This window comes from Chiloscyllium plagiosum, unplaced genomic scaffold (genome assembly GCF_037043375.1).
Source record: "Chiloscyllium plagiosum isolate Xiang-an unplaced genomic scaffold, Cpla_swu_hap1 HiC_scaffold_4, whole genome shotgun sequence".
In the NCBI taxonomy this organism is placed as follows: domain Eukaryota; kingdom Metazoa; phylum Chordata; class Chondrichthyes; order Orectolobiformes; family Hemiscylliidae; genus Chiloscyllium; species Chiloscyllium plagiosum.
Window position 1 is genome coordinate 50,969,015 of NW_028270142.1, and position 23,390 is coordinate 50,992,404.

Here is a 23,390-nt window from a genome sequence, read left to right on the forward strand (position 1 = left end):
ATGAATCCAGAGCACCCTGGAAGAAAAAGGAGATCGAAATTAAGATAAAGTAGAAAAGTGTGCTTATGGTGGTTGTCAAGTACAAACTATAATTGAGAAATAAGGTTGAATGAAAAGTGTTCAGAAAAGAGTTGGAAAAGCAAATAAGAGAAGTGAAGGACTATGTGTAAAAAGTGGCAGCTGACAAAAAGGAAATTGCAAAGTCTTCTATAAGCACTGAAATAGTAAAAGCGTTGTAAAATGACAGTTAGAGATGAAAAAATGAGATTCATACAAGGAGGCAGAGGCACAGCTGAGGTATTGAATGAATATTTTGCATTGTGTCTTTACCAAGGAAGAAGATATTAGCCAGGGCGTGGTGACAGAGCAGGTAGAAAGGTCTGAAATTGATAAGGAGGTGGGATTAGATAAGCTGTTGGTACTTACAGTTGAGAAGATACCATGACCAGATGAAATGCATCCAAAGCTATTGAAGGAAATCAGAATGGAAAATGTAGATGCACTGGCCATAATCTTTCGGTCTTCTCTGAACTTAGGGGTAGGGCCAGGGGACTGAAGGATTGCCAACATTACATTCTTGTTCGAAAAAAAAGGTTGTGAGAATACATGCAGCAATTACAGAGCAGTCAGTTTAACTTCAGTAGTGGAGAAACTGTTCGAAATTAATGACCACATGGACAAATGTATGTTGATGAAGGAGAGCAGGCATTGATTTTATGGGAAAATCAAGTCATAGTAACTTGCGAGAATTCTTTGAATAGGTAACCGAGAGAGTTGATGAGGGTAATGCTGTAAATGTGGCGCATGTAGAGTTCCAATCGGCATTCAACACAGTGTCACACAAGGGACAGTAGCAACGTGAATACAAAATTGGCTGAGTGATAAAAAAGAAAGAGTGATGGCTAATCAGGCCATAGGATGGTTATAGCAGTATGTCCCGGGGTCAATATTGGGTTCCTTGCTTTTCCTTATTTCTATGAATGGTCTAGATCTTAGAATCCAGGGGACAATTTCAATGTTTACAGATGGTACAAAATTTGGATGTATTCTAAACTGTAAGGCCAACATTGTGGCACATTAGAAGGACGTTTATAGGTTGAAGGAGTGAGCAGAATAGGAGCCAGATGAAATTCAATGTGGAGAAGAATGAGCCGATACATTTTGATAGAAAAGACATGGAAAGCCAGTATAAATTAAGGGATGTGCAGGAGCTGAGAGACCTAGGTGTTTACATGCCTAAGTCATCAAAGAAGCAGGACAGATAGAGAAAGCAGTAAATAAAGTAAACAGTATCCTAGGCTTTTTTAATAGGAGCATAGAATGCAAAAGCAGGGAGGTTATGCTGAACTTGTACAAAGCATTAGTTATTCTTGAGCTGGAGTATTATGTACAGTTCTGAAGAAGGATTTGAATGCATTGTAAAGAGTATAAACAAGATTCACAAGAATGCCAGTGATGAGGACGTTGAGTAATGAAGATAGTTGGAGAAGCTGGCACTGTTTTTGTTGAGGACAACACTGCTACGAGAAGATTTAGAAGTTGTCTGAATTATGAGGAGTCTGGCCAAGGTAGACAGGAAGGCACTGTACCCACTCAAAAAAAAGATGAAAGAGATTATTTAAAGTAATTTGCAAAAGAAGTAAATGTATTGTGAGAAAAAGAATCCTTACATACAGCAAGTTGTTCAGGTCTGGAATGAACTGTCTAGAGTTATGATGGAATATGTCAACTGAGGCATTCAAGAAAGTATCAAATGATTATTTAAACAAAAGTAGCGTGTAGGGCTATGCGGAATCGTGCTAACTCCTAATGCACAGTTGGCGAGCTGGGGCAGACATGGTGAGCTGAAACACCTCCTTCTGCACCATAATAACTCTATGACTCTGTGGACATAAGCCAAAGCTAGGGCTGTTCAATTGTCCTTCCAGTTAAAAATCTCATTGTGCTTTTAATGCTTGCTGGTCTTGTGGCAACTTTTATATGTTATACACTGATAGGAGTATTTTCCAGAAGGATCTAAAAATAGCCTGAATGGTGGTAAAACAATTAGAACCATCCTTCAACATTGCTATGAATATTAATTACTGTAACTTTTATAAAATAGCATTCTCTAGGTTCACCCATCTCCTCAACCTTTGAAAGATGAGGAGTCAAAATGGGTAGAGGCTTCTGGCTATAAACCTACAGACTGCTGTCCTGCAGATCAGTGAAAACACAACCAAACATCAATGAGGTTTGCCAAGTCAGTCATATGACAAGAATGAAACACATGACCAGAGGGAAATCACACACCTGAACCTTCATGACCCTTGAGCCAATGCCAACCATGCTACCAGAGGGCTGATGGATCAAAGTGTCGAGGCAGATGAGATGCAGTTGCCTGGAGCTGGGCTCTCTGAGGCCACTCACTATGATCCTTTCAATAATCCTTGAGTTAGCCATGTAGGCTTCCAAATCCTGTGGTGCAGGCATGAATGGAGGACTCCAAAGGAACACTAGACCTGGCATGGTGGCACTGCAGAGAGAAACTGCAGTCATGATAAGATGATAATCAAGCTTAGGCATCAGGACAAGATATGGAAGTTATATAACACTGTTACTTGGTGTGCAAAGAGTATTAATGCTTGAGGTTGATATCTATTGAATGTTAGATGACATTAATGTCCTTGAAGGGGTAAGCTTCTTTTGAGACTGGAAGCAATGGGAGAGCTATTGAACATGAAATGCAGAGGAGCAGTGATTGTTGAGAAAGAAAACATTTCTGCTGAAGAGCTCTGGCTGCTTTGCAGTGTAAAGCCTCACTTAAATTCAGCAAAACTTTGATTAGAGTACTCTCTTTGTAAACAGTATTGCAGGACACCACCAGATCTGTTCAGGCAAGTAATTTATTGCTTCAGGAACTCAATCAACTTCTTGCTGAGGGCTTTAGTTCACTGATGGTTCTAATGGTGTTGCCATTTGTCCACCGAACATGTATTTCTAAGTGGAGTTATGGGATCATGTAAACCAGTCCCTCATTTGTACAATAATAAAAAATAAGGAGGGCAGTTGGGTGGAGGGTTGGTGCAACATAAACGCATTGTGAAAGACTGATAGAACTGCAGGTGCATACCTTCTTGATGGACTGCTGGTGAATGTATTCCTGACGAAGGGCTTTTGCCCGAAACGTCGATTTTACTGCTTCTCAGATGCTGCCTGAACTGCTGTGCTTTTCCAGCACCTCTAATCCAGAAAATGGTGATTCACATTACTAGAGTGGAAACTACTGTGCTTCTTGTAGCCAGTGGGGGTGGTTCTGGCCAATTAGAATGGTAACATGGTTTATTCATCCTGTGTGGAGTTGATGAGGGAAACCCATATTTTCTGAATTTTATGCAACTGGAACATTTTAAATCAGAATTTTGTCAGTTGAAAACAATTTTTTGAAAAGGCTATTATCTATTTGCATTCTTCGTCATTGAACCTTAAGAAAAACAATTCTTTTCTGACAACTGACAAGTTCTGTGCTATGATTTATTCACTCAAGTAGACTTCTCTGGTGGATATAGTGAGTTGAACAATGCTTTCCTCTGGCAAAATGCCTTGTGCTGCTAATTTGGCACCACTATTGATTTAGGCATGGGAAACTTCAAAAGAAAATAGCTTCAAGGTGTGAGCAGTAAGCAATAAATTTTTCTCACAGGGAAAAAAAAGCTATTAATGGATGTGGAAGTGTCTATATAGTGGGATGTTTACCAGGAACCTGAGTGGTTTGACAGTTCTTTACTTTTACCATTTTATTTCAAAGGTATATGCAAGCAATGAGATCAAACACTGAGAGAAGGATAGTGCTCTGTCATGGCTAACAACTATTTCAATCTCAATGTTCGTGTGATAGATTGTGGTGAAGATATTTTCAGCCTCCTTGTTCTCCAATTCTTGGAAAAGAGGCAGAGTGTTTTCAACTGACAGCGGGTCACTTGAGGCAGATGATAATAAAACAGAAAGTGCTAGAGAAACTCAGCAGGTCTGGCAGCACCTGTGGAGAAACAGAGTTGATGTTTCGAGTCCTGTATGAATCTTCTTTGGAACTGAAAGGAGCTGGAAAGTTATGGTAAATTTGCGAAGGACAGAGGGTGGAGAGGAGCAAGTGCCCAGAACAAGAGACAAAGGACAGCGATAGCAGTAAAGGAGTCATGGAGATGTAAAATAGCTATAAACATTCAGTGTGAAAAGGAGACAATGGGTTGGCTGTGGTGAGAGCAAAGCCACCAAGACACAGACATTACATGGAAGGATGGGGGAATCTATTAGAAATGGAGAACAGAGGTCAGACACTGAAGTTGTGAGTCTCAATGTTGAGTTCTCGAGGCTGTAAAGTGCCTAAATGGAAAATCATGTGCTTTTCATTATGTTAAGTTTCATAGGAACACTGCAGTAGGCCAAGGATGGATATGTTGACATAAAAGCAGGATGGTTTATTGAAATAGCAAGCAACTGGATGGTAAGGGCCATTTCTATAGTCAGAGCAGAGATTTTCTGCAATGTGTAGTCTCTGTGTGGTCTTGCCAATGTAAAGGGCACTGCATTGAAGGTGAAGGACATGTGGAATCCAGCGTAACTTGGTAAGTTGGATCCAAAAGTAGCCTAGTGTTAGAAGGATGGTGGTAGAAGGATGTCTGTGTGACTGGAGGCTGATGTCCAGTGGCTTACCGCAGGGATCAATGCTGAGTCCCATATTCTTTATGATATTTAGAAGAAAAGGTAGTGGAGGAGATGATATGTAAGCTTATGGATGACAAAAGCTGGGACGATGACTGACAGGAAGAAGGTTACAGGAATATATAGACAGATTGGTCAGATGGACAGATCCGTGGCAGATGGAAGTTAACTTTGATAAATGTGAGGTGATGCACTTTTGAAGAAATAATAAAGCAAGGGAGTACTCAATGAATGGCAGAACACTACAAAGCTCAGAGAAACAGAGGGATCCTGGGTTGTTTGTCCATAGATCCCTGAAGGTGGCAGGGCAGATTTATAAAATAGTTAAAAGGGCATATGGGACACTTGCCTTTATCAGTCATGGCATAGACTATTAGAGCAGGGAGGTTATAATGGACCTGTACAGGACTTTGGTTAGGCCATGGTTGGAGTGTACATGCAGTGCTAGTCGCTGCCCCACTGAAGGGGTGCAGAAGGGATGTTACCTATGATGGGGCAGTTTGACTATGAAAAGAGGCTAGTTGTTTTCTTTGGAGCAGAGAAGGCTAAGAGGGGACCTGACTGAGGCATATAGATTGTAAGAGGCATGGATGAAAGCAGCTGTTCCCTCTAGCTGGAAGTTCAGTAACAAGAAGGCATAATTTTAAGGTGAAAATAGGAGGTCTTGAGGGGATTTGAGGAAAACATTTTCACCAAGAAGGATGGTGGGAATTCAAATACATTGCTTGGGACGGTAGTTGAGACAGAAACCTTAAAAGCTTTGAAAAGTACATGGATGAGTATTTGAAATGTCGTAACATTCAACGTGTTGAAAAGTGGACCTAGTATAGACTTTGATTAGTTATTGTTGGTGCAGATTTGATGGGCATCTTCTGTACTATGATTCAATGATTGTGAACAACAAATACAGTAACCCAAAATGAAAGAAGTACAAGTGAAACACTGCCTTTCTTGGAAAATGTGTTTGGGACCTTGAATGGTGAGGAGGGAGGAGGTGAATGGACAAGATTATACCTTCTGCAATTTCATCGGAAGGTGTCATGGAGAAGTGGGGAACAGTTACGAGTGATGGAAGAATGGACCAGGATGTTGCAGAGGGAACAGTCCCTGTGCAATGCCGACATTGGAGGGGAGGGGCAGATATGTTTGGTGCTGGGTATCCTGCTGGACGTTGCAAAAGTTGCAGAAAATGTGGAGACTGGTGGAATGGCAAGTGAAGACACGGCAAACCATATTGTGGTGCTGGGAGGCAGATTGTAACTTCTAATTGTAAAATAACCATTAGCAGACTGTAATGTTGGGGGAGGGCAGGGTGTAAAACCTAGCTGTGCAGCAATTCTTAAAGGCCTCAGTTTCCCATTAAGACAGATGTTGTAGTGGTGGTGATACAAAACAGTTGTCCAATTTCACATGGTTACACAGTGACAATGTACAGACAGCACTGCTTACTTTGAAGTGGAACTCTTGCTGCAAGAAGAGTCACAAAAGAAGGTCGACTAAGTTGGGGGATGATTGCCACAGAGGCACGTTTCTTGTCACCATCACCAGAGTGGATATAGTCATCCAGATCTGTCACATCTGACGACAAATAAGAACATCATTGACCTACATTTGAAGAGTTATGCTGAGTTGGCTGGATATTTTGTGAGGCCTACCAGGCTTGGCACACACCTAAACTGGCAACTGCTGCATTGCCTTAGAAATACCACTGAATTGTTGTAAACACTATTGTCGTTTTATGTAAGTTCTTTCTCTGTGATGTAGGACACAGGTAGTGGTCAACCAGCAGTGAACTGACATTTGGGCTTTAAGGGTGATGTAGTCCGAATGCTTTAGGGCACTTCTGAGCATGACAACAACTTGGAGTCAGAATGCTACCAACCAAGTCCAAACATTGTGAGTTCTAGCCCATCCTGAAGTCTTGAACTTATAACCTTGTGATATTAAGAAAAGGAAGCTGGAGACACAAAAACTGTTGCATACTCCCTTGATTGATAAGTAACCAAAAACATGTCAGAAATTAGGATTAATACAAGTTATTGTTTCTGAAGTGAAATATACAGCTGGTTCATTGAAGAAACAGTAAATACAACACAAATGTTTCAGTAACCATTTTGAAACAGTGTTTCAGTTTGGAATAATATATTGATCTTATGTATTTACTAACAGATGGATGCAGAAGCTTCATTGCTGCACAAAAGTAAAGCCATTTATCTTTATTGTTGTTTATTTATCATTTATTCATCAGTAAAGCCATTTGAATTCAAACAAACTTAGAAAAGTGGAATGAATTTAGAAGTATATCCAGTGACTTCTTATGCTGTATGCTTATAAGTTACTGACACTTTAAGTCTGATAGTTATTGTCTTATTTAGGAGAACCACAGATCTGTGAATAATAGCTGTTATTCCAAATGCTTTGACACAAAGTTCATCTTAGAGTCATAGAGTTATACAGCACGGAAACAGACCCTTCCATCCAATTAGTCCATGCTGACCAAATATCCTAAATTGATCTAGTCCCATTTGCCAGCATTTGACCCATATCCCTCGAAACCCATTCTATTCACACACCCATCCAAATGCCTTTTAAATGTTGTAATTGTCCCAGCCTCCACCACCTCCTCTGGCAGTTCATTCCATACATGCTCTACCCTCTACGTGAAAAAGTTGTCCTTTTTAAATCTTTTCCCCTCACCTTAAACCTATGCCATCTAGATTTGGAGTTGCCTACCCTGGGGAAAAGACCTTTACTATTCACACTATCCATGCTGCTCATGATTTTGTAAACCTCTATAAGGTCACCCTTCAGCCTCTTACACACCAGGGTAAATAGCCCCGGCCTATTCAGTTTCTCCCTATAGCTCAAATTCTCCAACCCTGGCAACATCCTTGTAAATCTTTTCTGAACCCCTTCAAGTTTCACATCTTTCCAATAGCATTGAGAGCAGAATTGAACATAATATTCAAAAAGTGGCCTCACCAATGTCCTGTACAGATGCAACATGACTCCTATAATCAATGCACTGATGAATGAAGCCGAAAATGTGTTGCTGGAAAAGCACAGCAGGTCAGGCAGCATCCAAAGAGCAGGAGAATCGATGTTTCAGGCATGAGCCCTTCTTCAGGATTCCTGAAGAAGGACTCATGCCCGAAACGTCGATTCTCCTGTTTCTTGGATGCTGCCTGACCTGCTGCGCTTTTCCAGCAACACATTTTCAGCTCTGATCTCCAGCATCTGCAGTCCTCACTTTCTCCGCACTGATGAATGAAACCAGGTGTACCAAATGCCTTATTCACCATACTGTCTACCTGCAACTCCACTTTCAAGGAACTATGCACCTACACCCCGAGGTCCCTTTATTTGGCAACACTCCTCAGGGTTCTACCATTAACTATATAAGTGCTGTCCTGATTTACTAACCAAAATGAAACACCTCACATTTATCTAAATTAAATACCTACTGCCACTGATCAGCCCATTGAACTGTCTGATCAAGGTCTCATTGTACTTTGAGATAATCTTCTTTGCTGTCCACTACACCCATCAATTTTGGCGGGATGGGACCATTCGCCACTGCCAATTCGCCGCTGCCCTTTCACCGCCGAGGATGCTTAGCCACTGCCCATTGGCCCCTGAGGACGATTCGCCACCGCAAGTGTTTGTAACTCATTTTTATGTATAAACCAATAAAATGATATTTATTTCACTTTTTTTTATCAATATGTGGTATGTAGTTGTATAAATAAAGGGGGCTGAGAAGTATGAAAGAACAGGCTGGAGGGAAAACAATCATTACATATATATATTTCTGGTGGCAAGTAATCTCCAGAGGTCAAACGACCCCAGTGAAGAAATGCTGGTGGCGAACCGGCAGTGGCTAATCGGCGGCAGCGAATGTGCCATGGCGAATTGTCACCAACCCCAATTTTGGTGTTATCTGCAAACTTACTAACCATTCCACCTATCTACATGTCCAAATCATTTACATGAATGATGAAAAGCAGTGGACCCAGCACAGATCCTTGCAGCACACCACTGATCATAGGCCTCCAGTCTGACAAAACCCCATCCATCACCACCTTTTAGCACCGATATTCAAGCCAATTTTCTATGCAATTGGTTAGTTCTCCTTGGATTCCGTGTGATCCAACCTTACTAACTAGTCTACCATACAGAACTTTGTTGAACATCTTGTTGAAGTCCATATAGACAACGTCTACTGCTATGCCTTCATCAGTCTTCTTTGTCACTTCTTCAGAAAACTCAAGCAAGTTAGTGAGACACAATTTCCCATGCAGAAAACTATATTGACTCTCCTTAATCAATCCTTGCCTTTCCAAATGCATGTAAGTCCTGTCCCTCAGATTCTTCTCCAACAACTTATCCACCATTGACATCTGGCTTATGCCTGTAGTTCCCCAGGTTTTCCTTACCACCTTTCTGAAATAATGGCACCATATTAACCAATCTCCAGTCTTCTGTCATTTCACCTGTGGCTATCGATGATACAAATATCTCAGCGAGGGGGCCAGCAATCTCTTTTCTAGTTTCCCACAAAGTTCTGGGGTATACCTGATCAAGTCCTGGGGATTCATCCACCCTTATATGTTTTAAGCGTCCAGCACCTCCTCTTCTCTAATATGGGCACTTTTCAAGATATCACCATTTAGTTCCCCATGGTCTCTAACTTCCTTATCCTTCTTCACGGTAAATACTGATGGGAAATACTCATTTAATTCCAGACTTTTATGTTGAGAGAATATAATGGTTAGAGTTGAAAAGTATGGCGTTGGTAAAGCACAGCAGGTCAGGTAGCATCTGAGGAGCAGGAGAGTTGACGTTTCCTGAAGAAGGGCTTATGCCTGAAATGTCGACTCTCCTGCTCCTCAGATGCTTCCTGAACTGCTGTGCTTTTCCAGCACCATACCTTCGGGAGTTGAGTTCAAATTTAAAACTGGCTGATGGCATAAATGAATGAATTCTACTTTGTGGATAATGTGCTATGTGGAAAGGGTTGGGGAGACTTCATCCAGTGGCTGATGAACATGTGGCTGCTACATGATTCAATGTCACCAGGGCTTTGAAGTAGTCAAGTTTATCCTTCTGAGGTCGGGGTTGAATAAAAGTGACATAACGCCGCATTGAGCTGTGCAGTACCTGACTGATGGTGCTAGATGATGACATTGCAAATGAAATGTAAAATGTTCTTCATCACTACGCCTTTAGCTTGATTCAACTCAAAATGTTAATTCACTTTTTTCTCCACAGATGCTGCCAGATCAGCTGAGTCTCTCCAGCATCCATAGTCCTTTGTTTTATTTTATATCACAAGTGGTCTGTTCGTTTATATTATAGAAAGAAATTTGAAATGAGCAAGATTTCCTCATACTCCTGCGTACTTACAAGGTGAATACTCAAAGATAGGGTTCTGAAATTAAGGTTTGGTTCAGAATAATGCAGACAACATGGTCCAGTTAATATTCCAGCTGAGGAAGACGTGAAGTCACCTCATTGCTCACTGGGGACAGTTTTAACGGATTTCCCAAGTTGGTGCAATGTTGGTCTTACATCCTACTTAATATACTCCACTTGAAGTTAATGAGCAATAAGTGTTATTTTGTAATGTTTAAAATCGCTATTCCAACCAATCCCCTGGGTTCCTCACATAATGAATGATGGTAAAATCGCTCCATAGTTTCTAAGTAATTATGGCAAATATTTCAGAGCACTTTCACCCACTAGTTGGTGAAATATGGAATTTTTCCAAAATGATACAAGGCCTTAGCTTGAATACTGTGAACAGTTTCAGGCCCCTTATCTAAGGAAGGATATTGGAGGCAGTCTAGAGGAGATTCACTAGGCAGGTGCTAAGTTTGGACGGTCTGTCTTATGAGGAATGGTTGTGTAGGTCGGACCTTTCCTCATTGCAGTTTTGGGGAATGAGAGGCAAACATATTGAAACGTAAAAGATTCTTAGGGGGTTTGACCAGGAAGATTCAGAAAGGTTGTTTACCCTTGTGGGAGAATCTAGAACCAGAAGACATAATCTCAGAATAAGAGGTCACCCTTCCGAAACAGTGAAGAGGAGGAATTTTGTCAAGAGGGTAGTGGTACCGTTTGCACTCTAGAGCAGAGAGACTCCCTCTTTCTAATATTGGATCTCACCATCACTGCATGCCGTTCAACAAGAGACCACCCTCACCCAGGATTTGCTGGGCAAATTTCAGGAGGCACTCCAGTTTATCCTTGATTCACCATTAAATTCCAATGAGCTTGGGATTGGTTGTGGTCAAGAGGTTCATCAGTGGCATTGGACAACCTGCAGGTGGGTTGTGCACACTGGCCCCTTCCCACTTTTAACTTAATTGTGGGAGGTTTTCCACTGATGGAAGATTGAAACATTACCTCTCCCATGAGTTAATTTACCTGCTTGTCATATTCCCCACGATAACGGACACAATTGATTTCCATATCAAACTGTATCATTTCTAAGAGTGATGCTTTCAACTCTCAATTAAGTTAGAGGAACAAAGAATTAAAATGCACATTGTAAATGAGAGTTTCTTTGTAGTGAGGGATTATAGAGTTAAAAGAGTTACTTTCCTATGAATAAAAGCTCGTTAAAAAAAAATTTAAAAAAATTTATGGATTAGAAGGTAAATACATTTCATACTGCATGGCCATAGCAGGGATTTGCCTCAACTTATACCCATAAGATGCATTCACTCCCAAAGTCAAATGCTACTCTGCAGGATAAAACATTAATGTCATAGTTTTACAAATTTGCACAAACACTGCTGCAGTTTCAATAAAGCAATGTTGATAGCCCTATAACATAATCAACTAAACATTTAACCAAGCAAGCTGAAACCAAACCATTTTATCAGACTGAAACACAATTAGGTGAATAATGAAAATTTGACCATCGCAAGACTTGCAGCTTGCTCCTAATTCTCTGAGAACTGGAAGAGGATCAGACCTTATTGAGAAATTAATTGTAACACAGCCTTATTTGTAAGCTAAAAGGATGGACTTATCTACCATTGAGTTATCACTCCAATAATGAAGGATTCTCCTGTCAATTTGACAGATGAATGTTCAGCAAAAAGCAAGAAAGGATCAGTTTACAGTCTCTGTTGACATCTCATATGTAACTTGAGACTAAGTCTAGACTTGCATAACTGATTGCAGTGGGGATATGAAGTCAGTGCTGATGGGGTGGATGGAGGGGCTTTCTGATGAGCTGAATTGGCCTAACATAACTTTGCTGTCTTCTCCTCAAATGTTCAAATCACTCAATGACAAAAACTTCTCCACTTGAATCAGTTCAATGAGGGTTTTCCCATGTATTTGGATCCAATTTGTAAGATCTGAAATTGGTGTTCAGATTATCTATATATCTGAGTTTGGGATGTCCAGATTTCCATGGTGCTTTTGGTGTCTGTGAATTCACTATGTGAATTATATGACCAACCCAGAGAGCTGAGCTTTGATCAATATCCTCTCAATGATGGATATGGAGCATTTTGCAAATACCCTAGTGTGGGAATTTTTTATCCTGCCTTACGAAAGTGCAATGAGACCTCAGACAGTGATAATGGAATGGTTCTGGTTATTATGTTTAACATCAGTAGATTGTTCAAGTCTTGTACCCATAAGAAATAATGTAAGAAACACTTGCTTGCAGATTTTGATCATTTGTTCTGAGACAAATTCTTTGCCATTTGCACAGTCTGTGAATGAGCCCGACAAACTCTCAGCTTGCTTTTGCTAGCTGATGACGCATTTTATCATCCAGGCAAGAGATCAGTCCCAGGATAGGAAAGCTTCTGGACTGAGTGTAGTGGTGTGTGTTCATTAATGTCTGCGAGGTATTTTTAAAATTCATTCATGGGATGTCACTGTTGTTTGCTGGGCCCACATTTATTGCCCATCCATAGTTGCTTTTGAGAGGGAGGTTGTGAGCTGTCTTTTTGAACCACTACAGTCCATTTGGTGTAGATATCCAGCAATGCCTTTATAGAAGGATTTCCAGGTTTTTGACACTCATGTAAGATCCAATATGCAACCCAATAAATAGCATAAGCATTCAAAGCACACATTGGATTTTTAGTTCTGCTGGGTTTGATTGAACATCTCTGATGATGAAGGTATGAGATTTTGAGTTCGACAATGATAATTCTCTCCTTAATTGGGACAAAGCCAGTTTTTTTAGCTCTGTAATCTTCCAGATAAAAATTTAAGATACATTTATACTACAAATTGATGGACATTTTACTTAAACATTACTGTAACAATATTTGTACTTAAAATTTTATTTTCTACTAGAAATGTGATTGCAATTTCTGTCTTTTTCTGGAGCCATTAATGAAGGGATTGATTGCCTCACTACCTGTGAATTGCTTATAAAGTTCTGTAATAAGCTTTTATATATTTTTAGAATTAATAATGTCTTATGAAACACATGAGCGAGGTGATGACCTAATAATTGGTATTATTGTTAGACTTTTAATCCAGAGACCCTGGTCATGTTTTGGGACCCGGTTTAGAATCCCGCAATGGTAGATGGTAGAATTTGAAATCAAATGAAAATATGGAACTAAGAGTTTCATAAAGATCATTTGATGATGAACATGAAACTATTGTTGGAAAAAACGCATCTGTTTCATTAATGTCCTTTAAGGAATGAAACTACTGTCCTTGCCTGGTTTGTGACTGAAAACCCACAGCAAGGTGGGTGACCCTTAACTACCCTCTGGGCGAGTATGGATGGGTAGTAAATGCCCATGAAACCCTTATTCCACGAATGAATAAATCAAAATATTCTTCTGTATCATTAACTCATGAACCCATGGATGTAGGTTTGCTAGCTGAGCTGGAATGTTCATTTTCAGACGTTTCGTTACCATACAAGTTAACATCTTCAATGAGCCTCCGGATGAAGTTTCGTCCGGAGGTTCACTGAAGATGTTACCTAGTAAATGAACCTTCCAGCACAGCGAGCAAACCTATATCCAGAACCTCAACCTGAGCTACAAATCTTCTCAAAACTTGCTATCATTAACCCATTTCCGTATATACATTTTGGTGAGGCAGTACATAACTGAGGAGAGATTCTTAGGCTCTGATAACATCTGTGTTGTTATAACGTGGTTGTAATTTGTTTTCAGAAAACACATTTGGAAGACTGTTCTGCTCCTTTCCAAGGGGAGAGTTACATCAATCTTTTATACCATTCAATATTTTTAGGATCCGTCTCTCAAAAAATAAGTGGGAATAATCATTTGAGAAGTCTTACTGATCCTGATTGGTTTCACAGAGGGGTTAGGATTATAATCCACTACAGACATCTATGTGTCTGATAACCGTGGTGATTGTAAGCGGAAAGTTTTAATTATGTACAATGCATCCTGATAAAGTACATTTTACCTAAACCTTATTCAGTAGCAGTGAATGAAATGTTCAGCAAAATTAATTAATTCATACTGCAGTTTAAATATTGTGTGGGGCAGAGATAGTTTTTAAAATGATGTGTAAAATTCACATAAGCTTTAAGCCTAGCTCAGAGTTGATTTATAAACTTGCTGATCTGTAACAGAATAAATGCAATTAATAAATTTGATGTTCAAAATGATTTAAATGCTGCAATTGAGTACATTTTCATTTCATATTATCTGAAGTTCCTGAAAGAACTTGCCTGAATTTCAAGAGAGTATATTTAATTAATTATATTATTCTCTGTGATGATTTATAAAAATATTATTCACACATTGGAACGCACCTAATCCTTTAAATTCTCAGTACGTGCTGAATCTCACTCATATGACAGATGCTGGCCAGTTGGAATCTAATGGGGCTGCATTTTGCCAAAAATTTGCGAAGTGTCAATTGCAGGGAGCTTCATGGAGGGTTTCTCTCTGTGAGTTTCAGTGAGTTTTCCCATGCACTTTTACCCTACTGACCTCATTGCACTAAGATACCACACCCAAGCAATCTAGTGCTGACTAGCGGCCAATGTACTCACTGCCAGTGCCATATTAAAACCCCAGCGGTTAATCACCGCCAGCCAGGTACTGCCCTTCACTGCTGCACTTTCAGAACAACTGCTCTGGAGATAGTAGATGGACATAATCTGCTGACATGGACTTTAATTCCTGGTAAGTGGGATGGTGGACTGGAGAGCTATCCTCTTGCCACAGGCAAGCTGAAGAAACCATGGCACTGGACCTGCCACTTTGATCTGAAGTTGTCACCTGGTTCAGTGTGGTTTCCATAGTCTGGCGGTAGTGCATGCTTCATGAGAAGTAAGTCCCATCATCATCTATCCAACTCACACTCACTGTAACTCTGCTACTGTACATACTTCCTACCATGGCTCATGGTCTACCACTCTCACTATTTCATGCAACATCTTCCTGCAATTGCTGTCGCCTAGTGATGCCCCCTTCTACACTAGGGCGGTATGATGGCTCATTGGTTAACACTGCAGCCTCACAGCGCCAGGGACTCAAGTTCAATTCTAGTCTCGGGATGTCTGTGTGGAGTTTGCACATTCTCCCCATGTCTGCAGGTGCTCTGGTTTCCTCCCACATCCAAAGATATGCAGGTTAGGTGAATTGGCCATGCTAAATTGCCCATAGTGTTAGGGGCATTAGTCAGAGGGAAATGGGTCTGTGTGGGTTACTCTTCGGAGGGTTGATGTGCACTTGTTGGGCCAAATGGCTTGTTTGCACACTCTAGGGAATATAATCTAAAAACTAATAATGCTGCATGCCCTCAGAACTGTCAACTCACACACTTGGGGCACTTTACCATCTTTCTCCAACATGTACCAATATTAACAGCAGTATCATATTACTTACTCCATTTCATATCATACAAACATTGAATTCCAACAGTATGGAAGCAGGCCATTCAGCCCATCGGGTCCACGCTGACACTCTGAAGAGCATCCCACCCAGGCACACTCCCCTATCCTATAACCCTGCATTTCCCATAGCTAATCCACCTGGCCTGCACATCCCTAGACACTATAGGCAATTTAGTATGGCCAATCCACCTAATCTGCACATCTTTGTATTATAGGAAGGAACCGGAGCACATGAAGAAACTTGCACAGACACTGGGAGAATGTGCAAACTCCACACAGACTGTTGCCTGAGGCTGGAATTAAATCCAGGTCCATGTTGCTGTGAGGCAGCAGTGCTAACTATTGAGCCACCATGCTGCCTCCTTGTCTTAGTCCGGGAGAAAATATCCCACACAGAGCAGTTTGGGACAAAACAGGCATTGTGATGTCTGACCTTTGTCTCTTCAGCCCCTAAGTGGTGAGAACCCTTGTGGAAGAGGACTGTGTTTACCAGCTCATGTGGTGATATGAGGTCTTCGTGAGCTGGTAAACAAGTTAGATTCATTGACATGTGCTGTGCTGCTATCCCATTATATCACTGTGAATGTATTATTACCATGCCCAAACTTCTACCCATATTTCACAACTCTTCCTCTCTCTTGCCTCCTGTATACAACAGTTCACATCCATCTAGTACTTGCCATGAAGAGACCAGCTCCTCATTCCATCCTCCAGTTCTGAGGAAGAAGCCACAGATCCCTCAGAGGATGTGCCATCATGGCACTCTCCACCGGCTCCGATACTGACTCAGCAGTGGGTACTTTCGCCTGAGTACAATTGGGAAAACATGAGCTTATTAATACCATATTTCCTCTTGTGCATGAATCCAGGAGATACTCTTAAAATTAGTGGGTCACCATTTTATGACAGAGATGAGGTTCTCTGAGGTTTCAGAGCTCTACATCAGAAGTCAATGAATGTTGGATCATTAAATATTTTTAAGACGGAAGTAGACAGACTTTTGCCAGGCAAACGATTCGAAGGTTAGATGGAAATGTGGAGTTTGTAATGTAAACGGATCAACTGTGATCTCAGTGAATGGCACAGGATACTTGAAGGGCCAAATGGCCTATTCTGCTGCTAATTCATATCTTCATCAGAGGAATGAGAAACATCACATGAGTGGATAATGTTGAGACGTGGACTGAGGATGATTGCGGAAAGGCACAAGAGCTAGACAATGTAAATAGTTCCACTTGAGCTCTAGTACAGTGAACTAACAAAATAAGTATGTGATCTAATGCCTAAAATTTACCAGTTACACCTAAATAATAATTTTACCCAATATTGGGTTGAATGCCTTTCAGACATTCTTTCAGCATAGACAATGGTCTCTTGGTTGTGACCCTTATGTCCAGAAAGTGCGTCAAGAACACCTAATTTCTACTGTAGTGAATCCCTTGGTATGCAGAATGTAAGGACATATAATACACGAGCACCTTCAAGGGTAGAATCTGAGGGGGCTCTTAACTGAGGCCACTCTGTGCAATAGGCAGGTTGTATGGGACAGTGGTGATTTTACCTTCTACATTTATTACAATCTCTTCACTTGTCTCACAAATCCAAAACAAAAATAGAAATTGCAGGAAAAGCTCAGCAAGTCTGGCAGCATCTGTGGAGAGAAATCAGAGTGAACATTTCAGATCCAGTATCCCTTCATGAGAAGGTCGCACAAATCCTTCTGACAGTGTAAGATCCAATTTTAGAAAATGATATGTAACCATGAAGGATAAAGAAAGAAAAAGAAAGTCAAATCGCAATTTTTTAAATGCAGTTAAGTGTGTTTTCCTTAGTCTGTTGGCCTGCAGTTAATGATAATTCATCTGTGCAATTTTCCAGGTCAGAATCTTCCCCTGACAAAGCAACGGAAACTCTTGCCATGCGTACCTGGTTTGTGGGTCGGATGTTCCTGGAAGAATTTGGAATTTCATGTTGGTGCTCGTCAGAGGTCTTGCTCATTCTGCTGCTCCTAACTTTGAACTGGTTTCTGCGGCTTTACCTGCACTACTGCAGCCAGTGGCTCTGTCTCCAGGCAATTGGTGTCCCTGTCAACAAGTAGGCTTGCTGGTCTTCATATTTATGTATGAGATGCTGAGATACAGCTCAAAGCAAACTTTTTCAACTTTGGTAACTAGTTTATTTGATCCTTATCCAAGGAATCAAAATGACATGACAGATGAGTTTGTGTAAAAAAATGACATGGAGAATCAATTTTATGTATTTATTATACCACAGTGACCTCTTGAAGAGTATATATTGAGAACTCTTATTTATCTTTGAAACATATTTCATAATCCACTGTCTCACAATCGTCAGTAAAATTCTGAAAGTAACTGCCGAGCTTTAGTAGAATTTTGAGGATGACAGTTACTCATCGTCATTTGATGCATACAATCTAATTAATGGCATATCACCAATCCCAAATTTTATGGAACATACAGCTTTTGTTTAAAATTGCTCCAAAACAAGATTTTCATCCATCAACCACGCACCTTCCCTTCCCTTTCTGTCTGTTAAGAATTTACCATTCAACCCTTTAAATAGTCATTGCAAACGGAAACTGTCTTCATGAAAAAGTGTCTTAATTTATTTTCAAATATGTGATGCCATGGCATAAAACCCATTGAAATGCATCATCCTGTCACTGCCCTGTGACTTTGGAATACAGATGATGCAGATCTCATTCCAGCTTCCCTCCTTTCTTATATGAAGAGAAACGAATCCTGCAACAAGCTTTCACAGAATTATTTCCCCTTCAAATAAATAGGTTAAATAACAAAGAGTTACTGGACCTGAAATGTTAACTCTGCTTTCTCTCCATAGATACTGCCAGGTCTGCTGAGTTCCTCCAGCAATTCATGTTTTTGTTTAAGACTTCAGTTCATGGTTCATTTTTAACTGTTAAATTATGCTGTGGTGTGCTACTGTAAGAATGTTTAGCAAGTTCACAAGACTTCCTCATTCTTAATAATTTGGTAGAGCTTGGAAACCTCTTTAGTGCCCTCAGTTAAGACATAATTTTGTCTACAGAAGATAAGAGTCAGTGTTACAGTCTCTGGATAAAGTGTTTGGCCACTTAGGATTGAGATTAGATGAAAATTCTTCACTCAGGCATTTGTGAATGTTTGAAATCCTCTCCATCAGTGCCAAGATGAGTATATTTGATAGAATTTTGAACACTGCAAGACAGTGAGAAAGTTGAGTTGAGATAGAAGATGAACTTATTGAGTGATGGAGCAGGTCCAAAAGACAAATAACTTACTCTTTCTATTTCTTGTATTCTTATTAGCAGAGAGGAACTTAAGACAAATGTATCACTCACTTGTCTGCTGGTATCTCACAACATAATTTTAAGTCCTGGTCATTTGCCTACTCAAAGTTACTTTTTATAAATGTCTTCAGAAAAACAAAAGGAGACATTTTTAAGTTCTTTCTAATTAAGTCCCATCCAATGATTTTAGCATGAAAAGTAAGTAAAAGGCATTGATACTGAAAATGGCAGTATTAGTTAGATCTGGTATAGAAACCTTCTTCAACTCAAACTCTTTTCAGGTAATTATTTTTAGTAGAGCATTGTTGTTTTGGGTGGGATCATGTAACATGAATGCATAACTTATCTTCTGAATCATAAAATTAATTCATAGACATTTTCAGCCCAAAAAGAAGCTATTTTATGCCTGTTCTGCTTGGAAAAGAACTATTCAATTTAATCCAGCTCGTGTTCTATCGCCTTGCAGGGTGTTGCGTCAGTTAAATGCAATGTGAGTTTGTGCCTCTAACATCATTTCAGGCAGTGAATTCCAGATCCCCATCATCCTCTAGATGAAATAAAATCTCCTCAACTTTCCTCAAATCCTCATAATTACCACTATGTCTATGTTGAGCATTAATTGACCTCTTTGTTATGGGAAATAAGATCTTCACTATTTTAGTGAATTATTGAGCTATAAGAAATAGGAACAGAAATAGGCCATTTGACTCCTCGAACCTGCTGTGCCATTCCATAGGCTCAAGGCTGATCTGACACTCCTCACATCCACCTTCCTGCCCTTTCTGCATAACTATTGATTCCTGTACTGATTAAGAATCCATCTCTACCTTAAATATGCACAAAGAGTCTGTCCCTCACAGCTGTCTATGCAAGGTGTTCTAAAAACTCAAAAACATCTGAGAGAAGAAATTCCTATTCATCTCAATCATAAATCAATGCCCCTTAATTCTGAGATTGTGTCCTCTGATCCTCGACTCTCCCATGAGAGGAAATATCCTCTCAGCATTTACCCTATCAAACCCCTTAAGAATCCTATATGTTTCAAAGTGATCTCCTCTCATTCTTCTAAGTTTCAATGAGTAGAGTCACAGAATGTTTAGCCTTTTCTCATAAATTAATCGCTCCTTTTCATGGATTATCCTGAATCTTCTCTGAACTGCCTTCAGAAAAATAACATCTTTTCTTAAATATGGGGACCAAAACTGCTCTCAGTACTCCAATGTGGTCTCACCAGCATCTTGTACAGTTGCAGTAAGACTTCCTTACTCTTATATTCCACTCCTTTGAAATATAAGCTAACATTCCATTAGCTTTCCAGACTACCTGCTGCAACTGTGCGCTAGCTTTCTGTATTTTATGCACAAGTACTCCAAGTCCCTTTGTGTTGCAACTTTCCATAGTTTTTCTCTATTTAAACAATAGTGTTCATTCATTCTCCACATTTTCCCACATTATTCTTCATTTGCCAACTTTTTGCCCACTTACTTTATTTAATATCTCTCTGCAAACTGTTTGTATCCCTCTCACAACTGGCCTTTCCATTTATTTTTGTGTCACCTGCAGTACATTTGTTTCCTTCTTCCAAGTCTTTAAGAAGTTGCAGTTCCAGCACCGATTCCTTGTGGACCCCATTAGTCACAGGTTGCCAACCTGAACAAGAGTCCCTTATTCACACTTGCTGTTTCCTGTCCGTTAACCAATTCTCTATCCATGCCAATGTACTACCTCAAGCACCATGGGCTCTTATGACTTAACCTTTTGTGAGGTATCTCATCGAGCGCCTTTTGGAAGTCCATACACCACATCTACTGGCTCCCTCTATCCACTCTGGTTGAGACTTCCTTGAAAAACTCTAAAACGTTAGTCAAACATGATTTCCTTCGCATGAAGCCATGCTAACTGTGCTTTATTGGATTATGATTTTCCAAATGTTCTGTGTTTATTTCCTTAATAATTGATTCAAACACTTTTCCAACAATAGATATTAGGCTAATTGTCCTATAGTTACCTACTTTTTTGCCTCCTTTTCTTTTTGAACAAGGATGTTTCATTAGCAACTTTCTAATCCTCTGATGCTTCTCTGGACTTCTGGAAAATTACAACTAGTGCATCCATTATCTCTGTAGCTACATCTTTTAGGATCCTCGTCTGCAATCAACAGGGCCAAGGGATCTATCTGCTATAAGCCCCATTAGTTTGTCTGATACTACTTCTCAGTGATGGTGATGGGATTTAGTTCTTCCCCTGTATTCTTTAGTGTTAATACACTATCAAAGTATCTTCCACTGTAAGACTAATTCTAATTTAACATATCAGGGAATGTGGTCCTGTACTTATTGTCCATTTCTAGTTGCCCTTGAGAAGGTATTAGTTAGTTTCTCTCTTGAACTGTTGCAGTCTCTGTTTGGTGTAGGTACACCCAGTTTGCCTGTGGCTCAGGTAGTGATTGTCATCTTTGAAGTTCTGCTTTTAGATGTAGTTTCTAACTGTTCAAATTCTTAAAGCAGAACTTCCTTTCCTTTCCTATCAGTGTTAGCAGTACCAACATGGAGGGCGACAACTGGACTCCTTTCCTCCAAATCCTAAGTTCCCCTCCAGCCCTGAGGAGATGTCCTTAACCTTGACAACAAATGGGCATCACAGTCTATTTGTGATTCACGCTGATGGCTGCAGAGAACAGTATCTATTCCCCGACTTATACTGTCCACACTCCACCTATTGCAATCCTATTTCCTCTCCCAATTGAATGGCTACCTCCACCACAGTGCTGTGGTCGGTTTACTCATCCTCTCAGCTGTCTCCACTCTCATCCACACAGCTTGAAAGAATCTCATAACTCTTGGATAATATCGAGGACAGGGACACCTACATGAATCCCCATATCAGCCTCACTTACAACGCACCCTTTTGCCCTTGCAAGTTTGAATTGCCTAATCTAAGGGTGCGTCTGCCACTTGGAACAAAGTGTCCAGGTAAATTTCCTCCTGACTGATGCGGCGTAATGTGTGCAGCTCTGATCCCAAGATTTACAAGCAATAAATGGAAACACATAGTTCATGAAATTTTTATGTCAGCCTATTTTATCTCTCTCTCTAAATCCTAAGTGTTTTTACAATTCTATATTTTAGTTTCACTCCATGGTTTAAATTATTACCCCTTTCTTTACTTTTTGTAGTTTAGACCCTGAAAGATTCAGTGAGGATTCTTCAGTCTAATTGGTTTAAGAGGCTTGCTGGTGCTCCCATTGCTCACATAGGACACCCCGTAGTCGATGCCACACTCGATTAAAGGAAACCTCTGCTTAAAAGCCCGTAGGCACCTGTCAGTGAGGTGCATGGTGGGTGTCATTCCTTCTCAAGTGATGGCATAATATGGGACATAAAGGGTGCAGTCTTGACATTGTAAGTACAGCTCTAATGATGTTAATTTTTCAATTTCTTTTGCCTTTAAGGTTCCATTTTTATCCACACACAGTCGAACTCAGCTACCAGAATTCTCTGCTGCATACTTGGGAGGAGTTGACCATTGTAGCCCTGGGACCTCTGACCTTGAATGTAGCTATGCTTGTTATGGCTATGATCAGATGGCTCTGTCATATATTATTTGGCTCATTCCCTTCCTTCTTGTCAAGGTTTATCTTGGCAATGGGAGTTTGGACAGTGCTTGACCCTCTGGCAATGTTTATAGTAGATGGCATCCTGGGGGTAAGTCAGTTAAAATAACTTGTACATGCAGACTTTAAATAGAATGCACTATATTCTGGAAAAGCTTTGAAAGTGAATGGTGCTGTGATGAAACAGACAGTTGCAGATGATTAGTATTTTGTCAGTAGATGGGATGTAAGTTCACTAACTATAAATGTGCGCTGTGCCAGACAAAGTATTATTTGTCCATTTCATTCTGACTCACTGTTCAAATTCAGAACCATTGTGAAGCAAAAGACCAGCTGTATTTCTTTGACCATTCAGTTGTAATACCATAAACATTGGAATTTACAATCCCCTCCAACTTCACATCCATGCCCAAACCCTTACAACTCACCGGAAACCATGTAATCTTCCAAGAACAGCAAAAAAAAAGAAAAAAGAAGCACCCAAGGACAAATGTAGGTGATTGACGATGGTAACTTTCTCCCAGACACTCTTTAAGTGATCAAAACTAGTCCAAGAGATAAGAGTGACCATCATTTTATAAAACATAGTATTTGTATGTTGCAATTTTTGCTTCAGTTTGCCCATGGAAATGTGCAGTGAATCAATACTTACCAGAGAGCTCGTTGCGTTTCTGACTGGTCCTCTTCAACACCTCTAATTTAACATTGTCAATGTGAACATTGTCTAGTCCCTTCATTATTTTAAATACTATAATATCTAACATCTTTAAGCATTTGTATTTACTTGTCACCAAGGTAAGCTTTTTCAAATCTCTCTATGTATCTTAAGTGCTTTCACGTGGGTATCATTCTTAAGGATCGCTAGTGAATCTTATATAAAACATTGCTACATG

At 40.1% G+C, this 23,390-nt stretch overlaps 1 protein-coding gene across 4 annotated transcripts in view; it reads left to right on the forward strand.

Moving 5' to 3' along the window:
- Positions 1-23,390, forward strand: part of ofcc1 (orofacial cleft 1 candidate 1) — a 308,134-nt gene that overhangs the window by 188,750 nt on the left and 95,994 nt on the right. For all 4 annotated transcript variants that reach the window (XM_087986250.1, XM_087986251.1, XM_043689352.2 and 1 more), the window contains exons 16-17: positions 17,453-17,668; positions 22,336-22,588. In XM_087986250.1, coding sequence (XP_087842376.1) covers positions 17,453-17,668; positions 22,336-22,588 — 469 coding nt within the window. The remainder of the gene's footprint in view (positions 1-17,452; positions 17,669-22,335; positions 22,589-23,390) is intronic.